The sequence below is a fragment of the Pongo abelii genome, chromosome X, assembly GCF_028885655.2.
Source record: "Pongo abelii isolate AG06213 chromosome X, NHGRI_mPonAbe1-v2.0_pri, whole genome shotgun sequence".
In the NCBI taxonomy this organism is placed as follows: domain Eukaryota; kingdom Metazoa; phylum Chordata; class Mammalia; order Primates; family Hominidae; genus Pongo; species Pongo abelii.
This window is the reverse complement of record NC_072008.2, coordinates 73335532-73356760: the sequence shown is the minus strand read 5'-3', so window position 1 is coordinate 73356760 and position 21229 is coordinate 73335532. Positions and strand designations below refer to the sequence as shown.

General features: G+C 40.5%; 1 protein-coding gene across 3 annotated transcripts in view; it reads right to left on the bottom strand.

Moving 5' to 3' along the window:
* The window catches only part of YIPF6 (Yip1 domain family member 6), a 74304-nt gene that overhangs the window by 41888 nt on the left and 11187 nt on the right, over positions 1–21229 (bottom strand). For all 3 annotated transcript variants that reach the window (XM_024240810.3, XM_002831750.6, XM_054544675.2), the window contains exons 2-6: positions 19198–19326; positions 17751–17829; positions 12669–12711; positions 9980–10105; positions 8573–8730 (exon numbers count right to left, since the gene is read on the bottom strand). In XM_024240810.3, coding sequence (XP_024096578.1) covers positions 8573–8730; positions 9980–10105; positions 12669–12711; positions 17751–17829; positions 19198–19326 — 535 coding nt within the window. The remainder of the gene's footprint in view (positions 1–8572; positions 8731–9979; positions 10106–12668; positions 12712–17750; positions 17830–19197; positions 19327–21229) is intronic.

The following is a 21229-nucleotide window of genomic DNA, read 5'->3' as shown; positions in this document are numbered from 1 at the left end:
GACCAGCTTGGCCAACATGGTGAAACCCCATCTCTAATAAAAATACAAAAATTAGCCAGGTGTGGTGGCGGGCACCTGTAATCCCAGCTACTCGGGTGGCTGAGGCAGGATAATTGTTTGAACTCAAGAGGCGGAGGTTGCAGTGAGCCAAGATGGTGCCACTGCACTTCAGCCTGGGTGACAGAGCAAGACTCAGTCTCAAAAAACAAAACAAACAAACAAACAAAAAAGAATCATTCCTCTCTCTGGGTGCTATGGCTTATGCCTGTAATCTCGGCTACTCGGGAGGCTGAGGTGGGAGAACTGCTTGAAGCCAGGAGTTCAAGGCTGCAGTATGTTACGGTTGCACCACTCCACTCCAGACTGAATGACAGAGTAAAACCCCATCTCTTTAAAGAAAAATAATAGGAGGTGGCTGGCAAGATGGCCGAACAGGAACAGCTCTGGTCTGCAGCTCCCAGCGAGAGCAATGCAGAAGGCAGGTGATTTGTGCATTTCCAACTGAGGTACCCAGCTCATCTCGTTGGGACTGGTTAGACAGTGGGTGCAGCCCATGGGGGGTGAGCTGAAGCAGGGTGGGGAGTCACCTCACCTGGGAAGCACAAGGGGTCAGGGAACTCCCTACCCTAGCCAAGAGAAGCCATGAGGAACTGTGCCATGAGGAACAGCGCATTCTGGCCCAGATACTACACTTTCGCCACAGTCTTCACAACCCACACACCAGGACACTCCCTCAGATGCCTATGCCACCAGGGCCCTGGATTTCAAGCACAAAACTGGGCGGCCATTTGGACAGACACCAAGCTAGCTGCAGGAGTTTTTTTTTATACCCTAGTGGCGTCTGGAACACCAGCGAGACAGAAGCGTTCACTCCCCTGGAAAGGGAGCTGAAGCCAGGGAGCCAAGTGGTCTAGCTCAACGGATCCCACCCCCACGGAGCCCAACAAGCTAAGATCCACTGGCTTGAAATTCTCACTGCCAGCACAGCAGTCTGAAGTGGACCTAGGATGCTCGAGCTTGGTGGAGGGAAGGGCGACCACCATTACTGAGGCTTGAGTAGGCAGTTTTCCCCTCACAGTGTAAAGAAAGCCACAGGGAAGTTCAAACTGGCCGGAGCCCGCCACAGCTCAGCAAAGCTGCTGTAGCCAGACTACCTCTCTAGATTCCTCCTCTCTGGGCAGGGCATCACTGAAAGAAAGGCAGCAGCCCCAGTCAGGGGCTTATAGATAAAACTCCCATCTTCATGGGACAGAGCACCTGGAGGATGGAGCAGCTGTAAGCACAGCTTCAGCAACTTAAACATTCCTGCCTGCCAGCTCTGAAGAGAGCAGCGCACAGTGCTTCAACTCTGCTAAGGGACAGACTGCTTCCTCAAGTGGATCCCTGACCCCCATGCCTCCTGACTGGGAGACACCTCCCAGCAGGGGTTGACAGACACCTCATACAGGAGAGCTCTGGCTGGCATCTGGCAGGTGCCCCTCTGGGATGAAGATTCCAGAGGAAGGAGCAGGCAGCAATCCTGGCTGTTCTGCAGCCTCCGCTGGTGATAGCCAGGCAAACAGGGTCTGGAGTGGACCTCCAGCAAACTCAAGCAGACCTGCAGCAGAGGGGCCTGACTGTTAGAAGGAAAACTAACAAACAAAAAGGAATAGCATCAACATCAAAAAAAAGGACATCCACACAGAAACCCCATCCAAAGGTCACCAACATCAAAGACCAAAGGTAGACAAATCCATGAAGATGAGGAAAAACCAGCACAAAAAGGCCGAAAATTCCAAAAACCAGAATGTCTCTTCTCCTCCAAAGGATCACAACTCCTTGCCAGCAAGGGAACAAAACTGGATGAAGAATGAGTTTGACGAACTGACAGTAGACTTCAGAAGGTGGGTAATAACAAACTCCTCTAAGCTAAAGGAGCATGTTCTAATGCAATGCAAGGAAGCTAAGCACCTTGAAAAAAGGTTAGAGAAATTGCTAACTAGAATAACCAGTTTAGAGAACATAAATGACCTGACGGAGCTCAAAAACACAGCATGAGAACTTCATGAAGCATACACAAGTGTCAATAGCTGAATCGATCAAGCAGAAGAAAAGATATGAGATTGAAGATCAACTTAATGAAATAAAGTGGGAAGACAAGATTAGAGAAAAAAGAATGAAGAGGAATGAACAAAGCTTCCAAGAAATATGGGACTATGTGAAAAGACCAAACCTACCTTTGATTGGTGTACCTGAAAGTGATGGGGAGAATGGAACCAAGTTGGAAAACACTCTTCAGGATGTTATCCAGGAGAACTTCCCCAACCTAGCAAGGCAGGCCAATATTCAAATTCAGAAAATACAGAGAACACCACAAAGATATTCCTTGAGAAGAGCAACCCCAAGACACATAATTGTCAGATTCACCAAGGTTGAAATGAAGGAAAAAATGTTAAAGGCAGCCAGAGAGAAAGGTCAGGTTACCCACAAAGGGAAGCCCATCAGACTAACAGCAGATCTCTCGGCAGAAACCCTACAAGAAGAGAGTGGGGGCCAATATTCAACATTCTTAAAGAAAAGAATTTTCAACCCAGAATTTCATATCCAGACAAACTAAGCTTCATAAGCGAAGGAGAAATAAAATCCTTTACAGACAAGCAAATTCTGAGAGATTTTGTCACCACCAGGCCTGCCTTACAATAGCTCCTGAAGGAATCACTAAACATGGAAAGGAAAAACCAGTACCAGCCACTGCAAAAACGTAACAAATTGTAAAGACTATCGACACTATGAAGAAATGGCATCAACTAATGGGCAAAATAACCAGCTAGCAACATGACAGTATCAAATTTACACATAACAATATTAACCTTAAATATAAATGGGCTAAATGCCCCAATTAAAAGACACAGACTGGCGAATTGGATAAAGAGTCAAGACCCATCAGTGTGCTGTATTCAGGAGACCCATATCACGTGCAAAGACACATATAAGCTCAAAATAAAGGGATGGAAGAATATTCACCAAGCAAATGGAAAGCAAAAAAAGTGGGGGTTGCAATCCTAGTCTCTGATAAAACAGACTTTAAACCAACAAAGATCAAAAAAGACAAAGAAGGGCATTACATAATGGTAAAGGGATCAATGCAAAAAGAAGAGCTAACTATCCTAAATATATATGCACCCAATACAGGAGCACCCAGGTTCATAAAACAAATTCTTAAAGACCTACGAAGAGACTTATACTCCCACACAATAATAGTGGGAGACTTTAACACCCCACTGTCAATATTAGACAGATAGATGAGACAGAAAATTAACAAGGATATTCAGGACTTGAACTCAGCTCTGGACCAAATGGACCTAACAGATATCTACCCCAAATCAACAGAATATACATTTTTCTCAGCACCACATCACACTTATTCTAAAATTGACCACATAATTGGAAGTAAAATACTCCTCAACAAAGGCAAAAGAATGGAAATCATAACAACAGAATGCAAAAGAATGGAAATCATAGTCTCTCAGACCACAGTGCAATCAAATTAGAACTCAAGATTAAGAAACTCACTCAAAACCGCACAGCTACACAGAAACTGAACGACCTGCTCTTGAATGACTACTGGGTAAACAATGAAATTAAGGCAGAAATAAACAAGTTTTTTGAAACCAATAAGAACAAAGACAGAACATACCAGAATCTCTGCAACAGAGCTAAAGCAGTGTTTAGAGGGAAATTTATAGCACTAAATGCCCACAGGACAAAGCGGGAAAGATCTAAAACTGACACCCTAACATCACAATTAAAAGAACTAGAAAAGCAAGAGCAAACAAATTCAAAAACTAGCAGAAGACAAGAAATAACTAAGATCAGAACAGAACTGAAGGAGATAGAGACAAGAAAAACCCTTCAAAAAATCAATGAATACAGGAACTGTTTTTTTGAAAAGATTAACAAAATAGACCACTAGCCAGACTAATAAAGAAGAGAGAAGAATCAAACAGACACAATAAAAACTGATAAACTGGAGATCAACACTGATCCCACAGAAATACAAACTATCATCAGAGAATACTATAAATACCTCTATGCAAATAAACTAGAAAATCTAGAAGAAATTGATAAATTCCTGGACACATACTCCCTCCCAAGACTAAACCAGGAAGACGTCGAATCCCTGAATAGACCAATAATAAGTTTTGAAATTGAGGCAGTAATTAATAGCCTACCAACCAAAAAACGCCCAGGCCCAGACAGATTCACAGCTAAATTCTACCAGAGGCACAAAGAGGAGCTGGTACCATTCCGTTTGAAACTATTCCAAACAATAGAAGAAGAGGGATTCCTCCCTAACTCATTTCATGAGGCCAGCATCATCCTGATACCAAAACCTGGCAGAGACACAACAAAAAAAGAAAATTTCAGGCCAATATCCTTGATGAACATCAATGTGAAAATCCTCAATAAAATACTTGCAAACTGGATCCAGCAGCACATCAAAAAGCTTACCCACCATGATCAAGTCAGCTTCATCCTTGGGATGCAAGGTTGGTTCAACATATGCAAATCAATAAATGTAATTCATCACATAAACAGAACCAATGACAAAAACCACATGATTATCTCAACAGATGCAGAAAAGGCCTTTGATAAAATTCAACACCACTTCATGCTAAAAACTCTCAATAAACTAGGTATTGATGGAACGTATCTCAAAATAATAAGAGCTATTTATGACAAACCCATAGCCAATATCATACTGAATGGGCAAAAACTGGAAGCATTCCCTTTGAAAACCAGCACAAGACAAGGATGCCCTCTCTCACCACTCCTATTCAACATAAACTCTGGCCAGGGAAATCAGGCAAGAGAAAGAAATAAAGGGTATTCAAATAGAAAGAGAGGAAGTCAAATTGTCTCTGTTTGCAGATGACATGATTGTATATTTAGAAAACCCCATCGTCTCAGCCCATAATCTCCTTAAGCTGATAAGCAACTTCAGCAAAGTCTCAGGATACAAAATCAATGTGCAAAAATCACAAGCCTTCCTATATACCAATAATAGACAAACAAAGAGCCAAATCATGAGTGAACTCCCATTCACAATTGCTACAAAGAGAATAAAATACCTAGGAATCCAACTTACAAGGGATATGAAGGACCTCTTCAAGGAGAACTACAAACCACTGCTCAAGGACATAAGAGAGAACACAAACAAATGGAAAAACATTCCATGCTCATGGATAGGAAGAATCAATATCATGAAAATGGCCATACTGCCCAAAGTAATTTATAGATTCAATGCTATCCCCGTCAAGCTACCATTGACTTTCTTCATAGAAGTAGAAAAAACCACTTTAAATTTCATATGGAGCCAAAAAAGAGCCCATATAGCCAAGACAATCCTAAGCAAAAAGAACAAAGCTGGAGGTATCACTCTACATGTCCTCCAACTATACTACAAGGCTATAGTAACCAAAACAGCATAGTACTGGTACCAAAACAAATATATAGACCAATGGAACAGAACAGAGGCCTCAGAAATAATGCCACCCATCCAAAATCATCTGATCTTTGACAAGCCTGATAAAAACCAGCAATCGGGAAAGGATTCCCTAGTTAATAAATGGTGTTGGGAAAACTGGCTAGCCATATGCAGAAAACTGAAACTGGACCCTTTCCTTATACCTTATACAAAAATTAACTCAAGATGGATTAAAGACTTAAATGTAAGACCTAAAACCATAAAAACCCTACAAGAAAACCTAGATAGTACCATTTAGGACACAGGCATAGGCAAAGACTTCATGACTAAAACACCAAAAGCAATAGCAACAAAAGCCAAATTGACAAATGGGATCTAATTAAACTAAAGAGCTTCTGCACAGCAAAAGAAACTATTATCAGTGTGAACAGGCAACTTACAGCATGGGAAAAAATTTTTGCAATCTATCCATCTGACAAAGGGCTAATATCCAGAATCTACAAAGAACTTAAACAAATTTACAAGAAAAAAACAACCCCATCAAAAAGTGGGCGAAGGATACGAACAGACACTTCTCAAGAGAAGACATTTATGTGGCCAACAAACATATGAATAAAAGCTCATCACTGCTCATGAGAGAAATGCAAATCAAAACCACAATGAGATACCATCTCACGCCAGTTAGAATGGCTATCATTAAAAAGTCAGGAAACAACAGATGCTGGAGAGGATGTGAAGAAATAGAAATATTTTTACACTGTTGGTGGGAGTGTAAATTAGTTCAAGCATTGTGGAAGACAGTGTGGCGATTCTTCAAGGATCTAGAACCAGAAATACCATTTGAACCAGCAATCCCATTACTGGGTAATACTATAAAGACGCATGCACACCTATGTTTACTGCTGCACTGTTCACAATAGCAAAGACTTGGAACCAACCCAAATGCCCATCAGTGATAGACTGGATAAAGAAAATGTGGCACATACACACCATGGAATACTATGCAGCCATATAAAAGGTTGAGTTCATATCCTTTGCAGGGACATGTATGAAGCTGAAAACCATCATTCTCAGCAAACTACCGCAGGAACAGAAAACCAAACACTGAGTTAATGGGTGCAGCACACCAACATGGCACATATATACATATGTAACTAACCTGCACATTGTGCACATGTACCCTAAAACTTAAAGTATAATAATAATTAAAAAAAAAAAAAAAGAAGAAGAAGAAAACCAAACACCACATGTTCTCACTCATAAGTGGGGGTTGAACAATGAGAACACATGGACACAGGGAGGGGTACATCACACACTGGGGCCTGTCAGGGGTTGGGGGGGCTAGGGGAGGAATAGCATTAGGAGAAATACCTAATGTAGATGACGGGTTGATGGGTGCAGCAAACCACCATGGCATGTGTATACCTATGTAACAAACCTGCATGTTCTGCACATGTATCCCAGAACTTAAAGTATAATAATAATATAAAAACATATATATTTTAGCCAAATAAACAAATAAATGAAAATAATCAGCCAGGTGCGGTGGCTCATGTCTGTAATCCCAGCACTTTGAGAGGCCAAGGCAGGTGGATCACCTGAGGTCAGGAGTTCGAGACCAGCCTGGCCAACATGGTGAAATCCCATCTCTACTAAAAACATAAACATTAATCAGGTGTGGTGGCACATAGCTATAATCCCAGCTACTCGGGAGGCTGAGGCAGGAGAACTGCTTGAATCCAGGAGGTGGAGGTTACAATGAGCCGAGATAGCGCCACTGCACTCCAGCCTGGGCGACAGAGTGAGACTCTGTCTCAAATACTAATCATCATCATCATCATCATCATTACATCTCTGGGAAATCTTTCCTGAATAATCATGTCTGTCCCCACTGTACTGTGCATAAATCTCCATCTCCCACCTAGAACACCTATTGCCTTTAAGTGTTTTCATGTCAGGCTGCTCTGTTAGATTGTGAACTCCAAGGACAAAGACCATGCCTAAAATTATGCCTGACACATAGTTGGTGATTAATGTTTGCTGAATTAAAGTTTCTCTCTCCTATGATTCTACTTCGTGATCACCTGTGAGCCTGGACACTGGATAACTAAGTAAATATAATTACACTTATGGTAATTATGAGATTCTCAGTGAGAGAATGAGGGGCTCTCCCCATGGGAAAAGCACCCAAGCTTAATATACAGTCTTTGGAATATCAGTTCTGGCTCTCTCAGACCTTTGTTGGATTACTTCTTAGCTTTCAACCATGTTCCAGAGCAATGAGATGTTACTACACTTAAAAATATTAAGCAGTCTGCCTATCCATTAAAGCAGAGGCTAGTGAACACTTCTAAATTTAAGCTGGAATCTTAAGAGAACTTTAGAAATATAAAAACAATGAGCAAATAGCATTCATTATCATTGCTATAGGCCCTTCCTAGTCTTTAGCAAAATGTTTTACGGAAGCAGAAAAGTGCTATATAATGATACTTACAATCTACACTGGAAGGTGGTATAGTATAGTTCTTAAAGGTTCATGACTGCCTGGTTTGCAATTTGACTCTCTTACTCACTAGTAATGCAACCTAGGGCAAGCTGCTCAACTTCTCTGTAACTGTTCTTCATCTATAAGATGGGACTAATAATAGTATTTCTCTATTAGAGTTGCTGTGAGGCTTAAATGGGATAATATATATAAAGCACTTAAACAGTGCCTGGCTTTTGATAAGCAATCTGTAAGTGTTATTTTTATTTTAATTAGTTTGTCAGGAAAAGATCCCAGTCATTCCACAAGTCACCTAATACCTTGTATATACCAGGACTGGGCTAAATGTAGTGTAATCCACTTTCCCAATCTTTTTTTTTTTTTTTAAAGAAAGAAAAAAGATGTGACTCTCCACATCTTATAAGTCCAGATATCCAACTCAGATAAGACAGACAGCAGCCCCATCATTGCCTACTCAGGGAAGAGGGTTCTATGGATAATACTGTCAAGAATCATATCACTCACATCTAACTTTGGACTTATACTGCTCCTCATCTGGTCTTCAGCATTAAATCATGTTTTTGTCTGTTCTGTTATTGTGGAAATAAGTACATACTTACCAACTATAGACCAGGCAAACATCACAATCACCACAAAAAGCCGAACCATGAAGTTTACAGGTCCTGGATCAGCCAAAAGTACCAGCCGGCAAATCAGCATTGCTACTGTCAAGGGAAGTATACAGTAACCCAGCACACAGAGGCTCTGAAAAAAAGATCTTAAAAACAAAATACATTAATAAAGATCATAAATACAGTTGATGGGTGTTATGACACAGCTTATTACATAGATTTCTCTATGTAACGGAATGTTGCCTCCTTCTTGGTACATAACATCTACATCCTAACATTAATTATTAAGTACATGCTTTTGTCTGGGCGCGATGGCTCACGCCTGTAATACCAACACTTTGGGAGGCCAAGGCGGGTGGATCACCTGAGGTCAGAAGTTCAAGACCAGCCTGGCCAACATGGTGAAACCCCATCTCTACTAAAAATACAAAAAAATTAGCCGGGAATTGTGGTGGGCACCTGTAATCCCAGCTACTCAGGAGGCTGAGGCAGGAAAATTGCTTGAACCTGGGAGGCGGAGGTTGCAGTGAGCTGAGCTTGTGCCACCGCACTCCAGCCTGGACAGAGCGAGACTCTATCTCAAAAAAAAAATTAAGTACATGCTTTAATGTTCTTTCCCCATACTCTTCCTCCTCTCCTCTCAAATCCCTTAAAAGTCAATCATCTAACACCAGATGATCTGCTCTAGTTCCTACAGATATCTTTCTCTGAACCTCTAAGATGGTGGTTCTTAATCCTTTCTAGTTATAGACCTATTATACTTGAGAATTTGTTAAAAGCTATGGACCACTTGCCCCCCAAAATGTACATACTCTTCTTACACAAAAAAAGTCTGCCTATGATTTCAGGGCCTGGAAAGGGCATCTGAAGCTTATCAAAGGACCTCAGATAATTTAAGATAATTTAACTTAACAAGGTTATCTCTGTACAGTGGTAGTGGTTTTAAGAACACTTCTCTTTGGCCCTTATTTAGTTTGATTTTTCTTTAAAACAAAATATCAGGCCAGGTATGGTGGCTCATGCCTGTAATCCCAGCATTTTGGGAGGCCAAGGTGAGAGGATCACTTGAACCCAGGAGTTCAAAATCAGCCTAGGCAATACAGTGGGACCCCATCTCTACAAAAAAAAAATTTTTTTAATTAGCCAGGCATAGTAGCACATGCCTGTAGTCCCAGCTACTCGGGATGCTGGGGCAGGAGGATCCCAGCTACTTGGGACGCTGAGCCTGGGAGACAGAGGCTGCAGTAAGCCATGATCACACCAATGCACTCGAGCCTGGGTGACAGACTGACACCCTGTCTCAAAAAAAAAAAAAATCTAACTAGCCTGTCTTCCTTAATCTAAGATATACTACCTGGCAAGAGGAAAAAAAGAATGCATTTTAATAATACTCACATGTTCCCTCCAAGAAGTTTTGAGTTGAGGGTGATGGTAACTGCACCAAACCAGACAATGACAAACACCTCTGCAAATTGGGGCCCTCCATCTTTTTCACTATCTGCAGAGTCTCTTTGCAGCATTCTGAGAAAAGGAAACAGCATAAGAATTGCTTAATCTTTTACTTAGGGCAACAAAGTTAAGGCATGGGTTCTCAAACTTTGAATCAGATTGCTGTGCTATACCTCACCTGAAGATCTGTAATATGTAGGTTGTGCTAAAAGGAAAATGACACAAGCATTTGGCAAGGCTCCCTTACTGCAAATTCCAAATGCCTCAGGACTACAAGGGGTGCTCCATTTGACCTTGTTGAAATGTTTAAATGAATTATTGAAGACCTTTTTTTTAAGCAGAGGTTATAAACTGAAGGGTCAAATGTGGCTTATATATGAGGTTTTGGGCTTATATAATATTTAAGATTATTTTGAATTTAAGTTGACACTATTTTATTTCACATAAGAATATGAATTTCTAGATTTTCTTGAAAAAACTGTTAGACTTTCTAACACTGAGCCTGTATTCCAACACTGCAACAATCAAGTGTAGCTGACATAAGTACAAGGGGCTTACAGTCACCATATCACTACTACATGCATTTAGGTTACTATTCTAGCCTTTAGACACATCAGAATTTGTAGTTCTTGGGTTAAAGTTTCAGTTGAGATATTTAAAAATGGAAATAGGCCAGGTATGGTGGCTTAGCCTGTAATCTCAGCACTTTGGGAGGCCAAGACAGGCAGATCGCTTGAGGCCAGGAGTTCGATACCAGCCTGGGCAACATGACGAAACCCCCGTCTCTACAAAAAATAAAAAATTAGCTGGCCGTGGTGGTACACACCTATAGTCCTAGCTACTAGAAAGGCTGAGTTGGGAGAATCGCTTGAGCCTGGGAGGTTGAGGCTGCAGTGAGCTGTAATCACACCACCGACTCAGCCTGGGTAACCGAGTGAGACTGCCTCAAAACAAAATAAAAATAATAAATAAAAATGGAAACAGTCTATAAACCTTTTTAGTTGTTGATTTTTAAAAAATCAAAACATACAGATTATTACTAAAGGGTTTTGCTTTGGAATTGAGTAGTTGAACAACCACTTAAATATCCTTTCTTTGTCTAAGAATTTTACAGATGTAAACTGTTTTGAATATTTGGACTTGGTGTTATTACCAAGAAAAATAATAACTGTAAGCTCACAACCTCTTCTTATTAAACAGTATAGAGAAGTCACACTGTAAGTCTTTCTTGCCCTGCTATGCTACTTGGCAGTATGCACAGGCTTTTGTATTCTATGCTATGCATATTCCATTCCAAGTCCTGACAACCAGATGCAAAGAATGGCCAGCACTCATCACTTGTTGTCTGGAATCCCTATTGCTTCAGCATGGTATGATGGAAAGAATATTAACTAGTATGGAAGGCAAGAGACCCAGATACTGATCCTAATTCTGTCACTAGATATGTCACTTGATGTCCTGGGACTCCAGTTTTCTCTGCAACTAAGTGGGGTTAAACTACATAATCTATAAGGTTAATCTTTCAAAAGTAAAAAAAATATATACGCTCGGGACATCTAATATAAACCCCTCCATCAAGGCATTAGGCTGCATCCCTTGACATGGTTACTAAAAGCATAAGAAATAGTACTCTACATTATTACCTAAATTAATATATGCTCAATTTAAATTTAAAAAATTAGAGAAGTCAGCAAGAAACTTAGTGAATTTAGACCCATAAAGGGTTAAGCCTGGAAAGGACCCTCAACCATCTCCCTTTACAGATATGGAAGAGGAGACCCAGAGTGACCAGGTGGGAAGAGATGTGTAATGAACCCTAGAGGTACAGAATAGGTAGTGAGGAAACCTGAGGTTGAATCTCAGGTCTACCACTGATTATGTGATCTTGGTTAAATCCTCAACCTTTTTGAACCTGAGCTTGTTTGTCAAAAAAAAAAAAAAAAAAGAAAATAATTTTAATTCTTGCTATGAGGTTAAAATAAGAGAAAGTATTTTAAAGTTTTCTGCAAACTGGGAAAAATTATACAAACATTGGTTATTAGTAGCCCAAAGTCACATAGCTAGCTGACAGCAGAGTCAGAATGCGAACTCAGAACTGAATTCCAGGGCAGTATTTTTTCCCACTCTATCAATGGTTATATTCATCTCTCTAGTGTAACCTTCTTCTCCTTCCCGTCCTCTTCCTTTACATACAATGTATATGGAAAAGTACAACACTCTGAAACATGATCTTGCTTTTAACTCTCCTACTTCTAATTTATTCTCATTCTCATTCATATTTTTAGTAAGATTACAGAGAATTATGTTTGCAAACAAAGGGTGCTTAAACCTTAATGCACTTAGTTTAATAATGGGGAGGAACAAGAGAGTAAATAAGTAAATAAATGTTTGTTGAATAGACATGGCTAAAACACACTAAAATGTCATTGGTTAAGGAAGGTGAGCCTAATTTCATCATATTTTAATTGATTTGGAAAGTGACTTTAGAGGCTTAAATACCTAAGGAGTATAACATGTACAACATGTCACATAAGTCCTAAATGAAATATTCAATCAAAATCCCCCACAATTTTGAAAATGCACAAAAAAGTCTAGTCTAGCTCAAATGACAAAGAAAGAAAATGCAAGTACTTACAATGCGAGTGTCACACAAAGGATCAAAGGGCCCCACAAATCCCCTACAAGACAAGACAAGACAGAAGGGAAGGTAATATTTTCTGTCTTTATTCTAATATCTACCTCTCTCCCTCCTAGAATTCAGACATCAAGGCTCTCTTTGTCTGCCCAAGCCTTCCTACCTCTCCTCTCCCACTACCTGCCCTCCCTGTCCCCTAATCCTGAATGCACTTCTTTACATAGACTTCCAGTTTTGCTTATTTCATATCCCACAAATCACCCTTTCCTTCTCCCCATCTACTAAGACACATACTGGCATGCTATAATTAAAGACCAATGGACAAACAATCAGAAGATCTAGGTTCCCTACCCCATACTCTAAGAAAAAAAGACTATAGCCAAGGCACTTTACCAGTCAGAGACTGCATTAGACAATGCAAGTATAATCATGCTCAGTTCACAAATAAAAAAATGAAGCTGAGAAGGAAATGACTTGCCTAGCTTTATATGTGGAAGTGGGACCAGAACCTAGGGCTATTGATTTTTTTTTTTTTTTTTTTTTGAGATGGAGTTTGGCTTTTGTCGCCCAGGCTGGAGTGCAATGACGCAATCTCAGCTCATAGCATCCTCTGCCTCCTGGGTTCAAGCAATTCTCCTGCCTCAGCCTCCCGAGTAGCTGGGATTACAGGCACCTGCTACCATACTTGGCTAATTTTTGTGTTTTTAGTAGAGACGGGGTTTCACCATGTTGGCCAGGATGATTTCGAACTGACCTCAGGTGATCTGCCTACCTTGGCCTCCCAAAGTGCTGGGGTTACAGGCGTGAGCCACCGCACCTGCCCTGATTCCTTTTTTTTTTTTTTTTTTTTTTTTTTTTTGAGACAGGGTCTCACCCTGTTGCCCAGGCTAGAGTGCAGTGGTACGATCATGGATCACTGCAGCCTCAACCTCCCAGGCTCAGGTGATCCTCCTACCTCAGACTCCTGAGTAATTGGGACTACAGGCACACGCCACCACACCCAGCTAATTTGTATTTTTTGTACAGATGGAGTTTCACCATGTTGCCCAGGCTGGTCTCAAACTCCTGGCCTCAAGCGATCCACCCGCCTCAGCCTCGCAAAGTGCTGGGATTACAGGCATAAGCCACCACACCCGGCCTGGTCTTTTGATTCTTAGACCAAAGTTCTTGCCACTCTGTCATACTGCTTCCCTTTTATAATTAATATATTGAATTAATATAGAGTTGCTATTCTTCTAGGTGAAAAAACAGCCCAGTATTGGTAATTTCACAAGGTTAAACTCTAATAACATATGAAAGCTTTCTGAAAACTGCAAAAGGCTCTGCAGGCTCTGCCAACATCAGGTCTAGCAAACATGGGCCTCAATCAAAAGCTGCAGGCTGGGTGCGGTGGCTCACGCCTGTAATCCTAGCACTTTGGGAGGCCGAGGCAGGCGGATGGCCTGAAATCAGGAGTTTGAGACCTGCCTGGGCAACATGATGAAATCCCATCTCTATTAAATACAAAATATTCGCTGGGCATGGTGGCACGTGCCTGTAATCCCAGCTACTCGGGAGGCTGAGGCATGGGAATTGCTTGAACCCGGGTGGCAGAGGTTGCAGTGAGCCAAGATTGTGCCACTGCACTCCAGCCTGGGTGACAGTGCAAGACTCCATCTCAAAAACAAACAAACAACAGCTGCTGAGTGATTTGGTCGGGTTCAGTAGCTCATGCCTGTAATCCCAGCACTTTGGGAAGCTGAGGCGGGAAGATCACTTAAGGTCAGGAGTTTGAGATGAGCCTGGCCAACATGGTGAAATACCGTCTCTAACTAAAAATACAAAAAAATTAGCCAGGTGTGGTGGCACATACCTGTAATCTCAGCTACTCGGGAGGCTAAGGCAGGAGAATCCCTTAAACCCGGGAGGCAGAGGTTGCAGTGAGCCGAGATCGCAACCTCCACTCACTACACTCCAGCCTGGGTGACAGAGCAAGACTCTGTCTCAAAAAAACAAACAAAAAAAGCTGCTGAGTGATTTGTATGCCAACAGTTCAGTAGCACATAGCTTAGAGCACAATTACCTTCCTCAATTCATTCCAAAAAGGCAAATATCCCACATCTAACTTTAACCTCACATGTATATAACCTTACCCAAGAGAGGTACGCAAATTTATATACTTAATATTGTTTAGTTTTTAATTATATAAGTAATTTTGACACCATTGTGGAAAGTTTGGAAAAGACATAAAAAACCATAATCCTACCACTTCTAATAAAACTGCTGCTAATTTCATTAATTTTTTTTTACCTGCTCAACTTAAAAACTGAATTCAAGTGTACTGTCATGTGCCACAAAATGACATTTCGGTCAATGATAGTGTTCCCATAAAATTATAATGGAGCTGAAAAATTCCTATCACCTAGTGACATCTAGTACAACACATTACTCACGTGTCTGTGGTGATGCTGGTATAAACAAACCTAGTATGTTGCCAGTCATATAAAAATATAGAACTACGTACACTACATAATACTCTACTTGATAATGATAAAAAATGACTATGTTACTGTGATTTACGTGTTTACTATACTATACTTTTCATTGTTATGTTGGAGAATACTTCTACTTAAAAAGTTCAGCCTGGGTAACATAGCAAGACCCTGTCTCTAAAAAAATGTGTTTTTTTTTGTTTTGTTTTCTGGTTTTTTTTTTTTGAGACAGAGTTTCCCTCTTTTCACCCAGGCTGGAGTGCAATGGTGCAATCTTGGCTCACTGCAACCTCCACCTCCCGGGTTCAAGTGATTCTTCCGCCTCAGCCTCTGGAGTAGCTGGGACTACAGGCGCCTGCCACCACACTCAGCTAATTTTTGTATTTGTAATGAGACAGGGTTTCACCATGTTGGCCAGGCTGGCCTGGAACTCCTGACCTCAGGTGTTCCACCCACCTCGGCCTGCCAAAGTGCTGGGATTAGAAGCGTGAGCCACCGTGCCCAGACAAAAAAAATTTTAAAAATTAGCTGGGCTTGGTGGCACAGGCTCAGGGCATGGGAGCCTGAGGTGGGAGAATGGCTTGAGCCTAGAAGTTTGAGGCCATAGTGAGTTATAATCATGCCACTGCATTCCAGCCTGAGTGACAGAGCAAGATCATGTCTCTAAAAAAAAAAAAAAAAAAAAAAAAGTTAACCATAACACAGTCTCAGGCAGGTCCTTCAGGAGATATTCCAGAAGAAGGCATTGTTATCATCGAAGATGGCAGTTTCATGCGTGTTAATGCCCCAGAAGACCTTCCAATAGGACAGATACAGAGGTGGAAGACAATTGTACTAATGATCCAATTCTGACCCTGTGAAGGCCTAGACCAAAGTGTGTGCTTTTGTCTTAGTTTTTAACAAAAAGTTGAAAAAATAAAACATTGGCTGGGCAGTGGCTCTTGCCTGTAATCCCAGCACTTTAGGAAGCTGAGGTGGGCAGACTGCTTGAGGCCAGGAGTTTGAGACAAGCCTGGGCAACATAGGGAGACCCCCATCTCTACAAAATATTTAAAAACTAGCCAGGTGTGCCTACAGTCCCAGCTACTCAGGACACTGGCAGAAGGACTGCTTGAGCCCAAGAGTTTGAGGCTGCAGTGAGCTATGATTATGCCATTGCATTTGAGCCTGGGTAACAGAATGAGATGCTATCTGTTTTGACAGAACTCTAATAAAGAAAGCAATCATCAGACTAAATGATAGGCTTGAAAATGAAACTGTCAATAAAGGTACTATTAATTTGTTAAATATTTATGGGTATTTACTATCATATTAATTTAACATTTAGGCCAGGGGTGGTGGCCCTCGCCTGTAATCCCAGCACTCTGGGAGGCCAAGGCAGGTGGATCACTTCAGGTCAGCAGTTTGAGACCAGCCTGGCCAACATGGCAAAACCCGTCTCTAATAAAAACACAAAAATTAGCTGGATGTGGTGATGGGCACCTGTAATCCCAGTTGTTCCAGAGGCTGAGGCAGAAGAATCGCTTGAATCCTGGAGGCAGAAGTTGCAGTAAGCTGAGATTGTGCCATTGCACTCCAGCCTGGGCAACAGAGCGAGACTCCATCTCAAAAAACTAACGAACAAAAATTTAAATATTTGCCTTTCCCTTGGAGATCATTAATTCTTTATGTGTCAGCAGCTTCCAGGAATATTATGTAATATATGTAAATATTGTAAGTTAGCAGCCTCCAGAAATGTATTTTGTAGTAACCACTAGAGCATTAAAAAAAATATATATATATATATATTTTTGAGACAGGTCTCGCTCTGTCACCCAGGCTAGGGTACAGTGGCGCAGTCACGGCACTACAACCTTGATCTCCTCGGCTCAAGCAATCCTCCCACCTCAGCCTCCCAAGTAGCTAGGACTACAGGCATGCGCTATCAGGCCTGGCTAGTTTTTTTATTTTTAGTAGAAATGAGGTCTCGCCATGTTGCCCAGGCTGGTCTCAAACTCCTGAGTTCAAACAATTCTCCTGCTTCGGCCTCCCAAAGTGCTGGTATTACACATATGAGCCACCGTGTCTGGCCAGTGTATATTTATTGATGAGGACAATATAATAAGCAAAGTCTTTCAATCTCTGAGATTCCAATCTAAATTTTTAATGTCTGCCTGTAATCCTAGCACTTTGGGAGGCCGAGGTGGGTGGATCACCTGAGGTCGGGAGTTGGAGACCAGCCTGGCCAACCTGGTGAAATCCGTCTCTACTAAAAATACAAAAAAAATTAGCTGGGCATGGTGGTGGGTGCCTTTAATCCCAGCTACTTAGGAGACTGAGGCATGAAAATTACTTAAACACAGGAGGCGGAGATTGCAGTGAGCCAAGATCACACCATTGCACTCCAGCCTGGGAGTCAGAGTGAGACTCTGTCTCAAAAAAAATGAAAATAAAAATAAAATAAAATAAATTTTTAATTTCTGCCAGAAGTTTGATTTACATATTCGTTTACATATTTTTTATCCTACAAAATGATGTCAGTTTTATTACCACAGAGATTTGCCTTATAAAGTATTATGATAAGATACAGTGAGATAGATTAAGCAAACCCTTAAAAACCTCATATACTTACAATCTCTCAAAAGAGTATTACTTTTCCTTGGGTACAAAACATGCATGAATTTTTTCCCAACAGCTTTTAGATCACGCATCTGAAAGACAGAAACAACTTGTTGTATTGTGATGACCAAGGTTGTCAGCAGCCTTACTTAATTTGCTAAAATTTCTTTTATTTCAATCTCCTGTGAACTCTTCATTGAATTTTGCAGATAATTCCAGTTCAACTCCTTCACTACACAAACAAACCAGAGAGATAGGGTATGCTTTTTCTATGCTTTAACTTCTTAAGCCAACTTTTAACACCTTTCCACATCTGTTTTGATCTGTTCTGTTTTGATGTTGAAAAAATCCATAAAAAAGAAACACAGCCCTCCCAATAGGCTGCTTAAAGAAACTAAAACAATTGTACTATAAAAAGCTGCTCTACAAAACACAGTACGTGACATTCAGTTCATAGAAGATGAGGTCCCAAGGACCAATTAGCCTGCTCTCTAGCTACTACATTCTTTGCAATATATAAAATAAATTTCTAACATTCCCAATTTAATTGGTAAATGAATCCTAGAAACCAGATACAAAAAAAAAAAAAAAATCAAGAAACTGGAAGAAGGGTTCAGTAATACAAATACAACTTCTCAAAGTACCACTGAGCTAACTCTGTTTTAATTTTTTCACCTAGAATTTTATCCATGTTATTAAACACTTTGTAAACATAATTTATAATAGTTGCTTAGCATCTCACCACAAAGATATAACATAATTCACCTAACCAATACCTCATCTGTGGTTCATTAATTTCTAGCTTTCCCCTATTACAAAGAATGCTATAATAAACATCTTTGTATATTGATACTTTTATTTTGAAAATTTTTGTTTTACATTTTAAAACTTTCCTTATACTATATTTGGAGAAGTATGATAATATATTGGTTTAAAAAGATTTGGACATTTTAAGAATTTTTTTTTTTTTTTTTTTTGGAGACGGAGTCTCACTCTGTCGCCCAGGCCAGAGTGCAGTGGTGCGACCTCGGCTCACTGCAACCTCAGCCTCCCGGGTTCAAGCGATTCTCCTGCCTCAGTCTCCCAAGCAGCTGGGATTTCAGGCATGCACCACCATGTCTGGCTAGTCTTTGTATTTTTAGTAGAGATGGAGTTTCACCATCTGGGCCAGGTTGGTCTCGAACTCCTGAGCTCAGGTGATCCGCCTGCCTTGGCCTCCCAAAGGGCTGAGATTATAGGCGCGAGCCACCGCACCTTGCTGTTTTAAGATTATTAATATGCATTATAACCAAACTGCTCTCCAAAAAGGCTATACCAAATTAATCTCTAGGATAAAATATTAAACTTCAGTATATAACATATATTCAAAATCAGTGAACCAAATGAAAATATTGCAAAGTACTATTAGTTACTTAGTCCCATAATACTGAACAGAAGTTCTCTCAACTAGTCTAACTTACGATGGTATTGCGAACAGATTCATTTAATGTGGAGCTGTCAAACTCCCGGATGCGAGATCTCATAGGAATGGTGATTTCTCCTTCTACGGGGATGTCTTGTGAGATGGATATATCTGAAAGGCCTGCAAACTGAGAAGAGTCAGGGGAAAAAAAGTAAGCCTGTAATAAACTGTAGCATTCCTCATATATATCATCATTTCCTAGAGAGTTGGGACCATGTATTTTGTAGGGTTTTACATAGGAAAGTAGGTGTTAGCTCAACACACATTACACAATGCAGTTAACAATAATTCTCAAATTTATTTCTTTAAAGATTAAACATAATGAAAAAACTAAAGTAAATGTCATAGACACCTTCTTGCCCACCAACATTTAGCATAAAATCTTCACATGGCACAAGCTAGCAAGACTGAGATAATAATTGTAAAGTTATTAAAAAGTGACCTTTTAGCAATCACTGTCTTAGAATGGCCACGTTTCTGTTGCACTTCTGCTCCCTAGCAGGCTCTAGTGGCCTCTGCTGGCTAAAAATGAGCATTACATGAACCATAAAGGCAAGTGGGGGGAACAGGGAAATAGCAAAATATACCTTGATTACAATCTTTACAGGTTACCTGGCAATCACAGAGCAAATAAAATTTTCAAAGTGAATAACGAATGTGAACTTTTAAATTCATACTCATCTGCCAAATGTTGTTACAACCGAAACTCGAATCTACAAATTCCTAAGAAAATAGAGGCAATGACTTCTCATACAGTTTTTGGCCCAGTAGGCACAATTTTTAGTGGGCAACAGTTGCAGATAAATGAAATGCAGACAGTATACTGAAATTTTAGAAGGAATGAGGATGTTCAAAGAATTTGTAAAAGGCTGGGTGCGGTGGCTCATGCCTGTAATCCCAGCACTTTGGGAGGCCGAGGCGGGCAGATCACCAGAGGTCAGGAGTTCAAGACCAGCCTGGCCAACATGGCGAAACCCCATCTCTATTAAAAATACAAAAATTAGCTGGGCGTGGTGGCGCATGCCTGTAATCCCAGCTACTCAGGAGGCTGAGGCAGGAGAATCGCTTGAACCCGGGAGGTGAAGGTTGTGGTGAGCCAAGATCACGCCATTGCACTCCAGCCTGGGCAACAAGAACAAAACTCCGTTACAATAAAATAAAATACAAAAAAATACAAAAATAAATAAATAAATAAAATATAAAATATAAAGTAAAATAAAATAAACAAAACAAAAACAATTTCTTAACCACACTCATATTTCTTAAATATAAGAAACATGCCATAGAATTTTTTTTAAAGGTTTCTTATAGAGGAAAGAAAGGAATAGGATAGAGCAGACAGGGAGAGAAACTAGGCTTTTTTCAATATATGTTGTTCATATAAATGACTTGCAATCATATAAACACTTCATACAATTATTAAACAAAATTAAAATTTGAAGGAAGCAATCCCTGAAACTGAGAGAAAAAATTAAACCAATGAAACTACCATGTATTGAAATAAACACACAACCACAAAGACAGCACCTATTTCAAGTGACTATATAACACTGTAATTTGACTTCTGATTAAGATATAGGAAGCTAGAAAGACCATTCCCCAAGTAGAATAATGAGAAAAGGCTAGATACTTTACTGAATCATAACTTTCCCTGAATTCATCTGAGAACTGAGTTGTAGGGAGACCAAGTAGCCTGGATGAAATCTAAAGAAAGCCAGGTGCTTCCACGAAGAGACATCAGCACTGGCTCAACAGTAGCAAAGCATGAGGGGAAGACAATGCTGCACACCACACCACACAGATGGGTAAGAATTCAAATAAAATTTTAAATAAATTGCTAAAGTCCAAGTATGGACTAGCACAAGAGTACAGAACCCCTGGAAGCAATAGACACAAGGGGAGTTCACACCCACTTGCAGGCTCTTCTCTAGAAAAAGCCCCTAGAGGAAAGAGCCTTAAAGCCACTTAGACAAAAACAAGTTGCCTTCAGAACACAGGTGACAACTCACTGAAGCTGGAGAAAGGGAAAA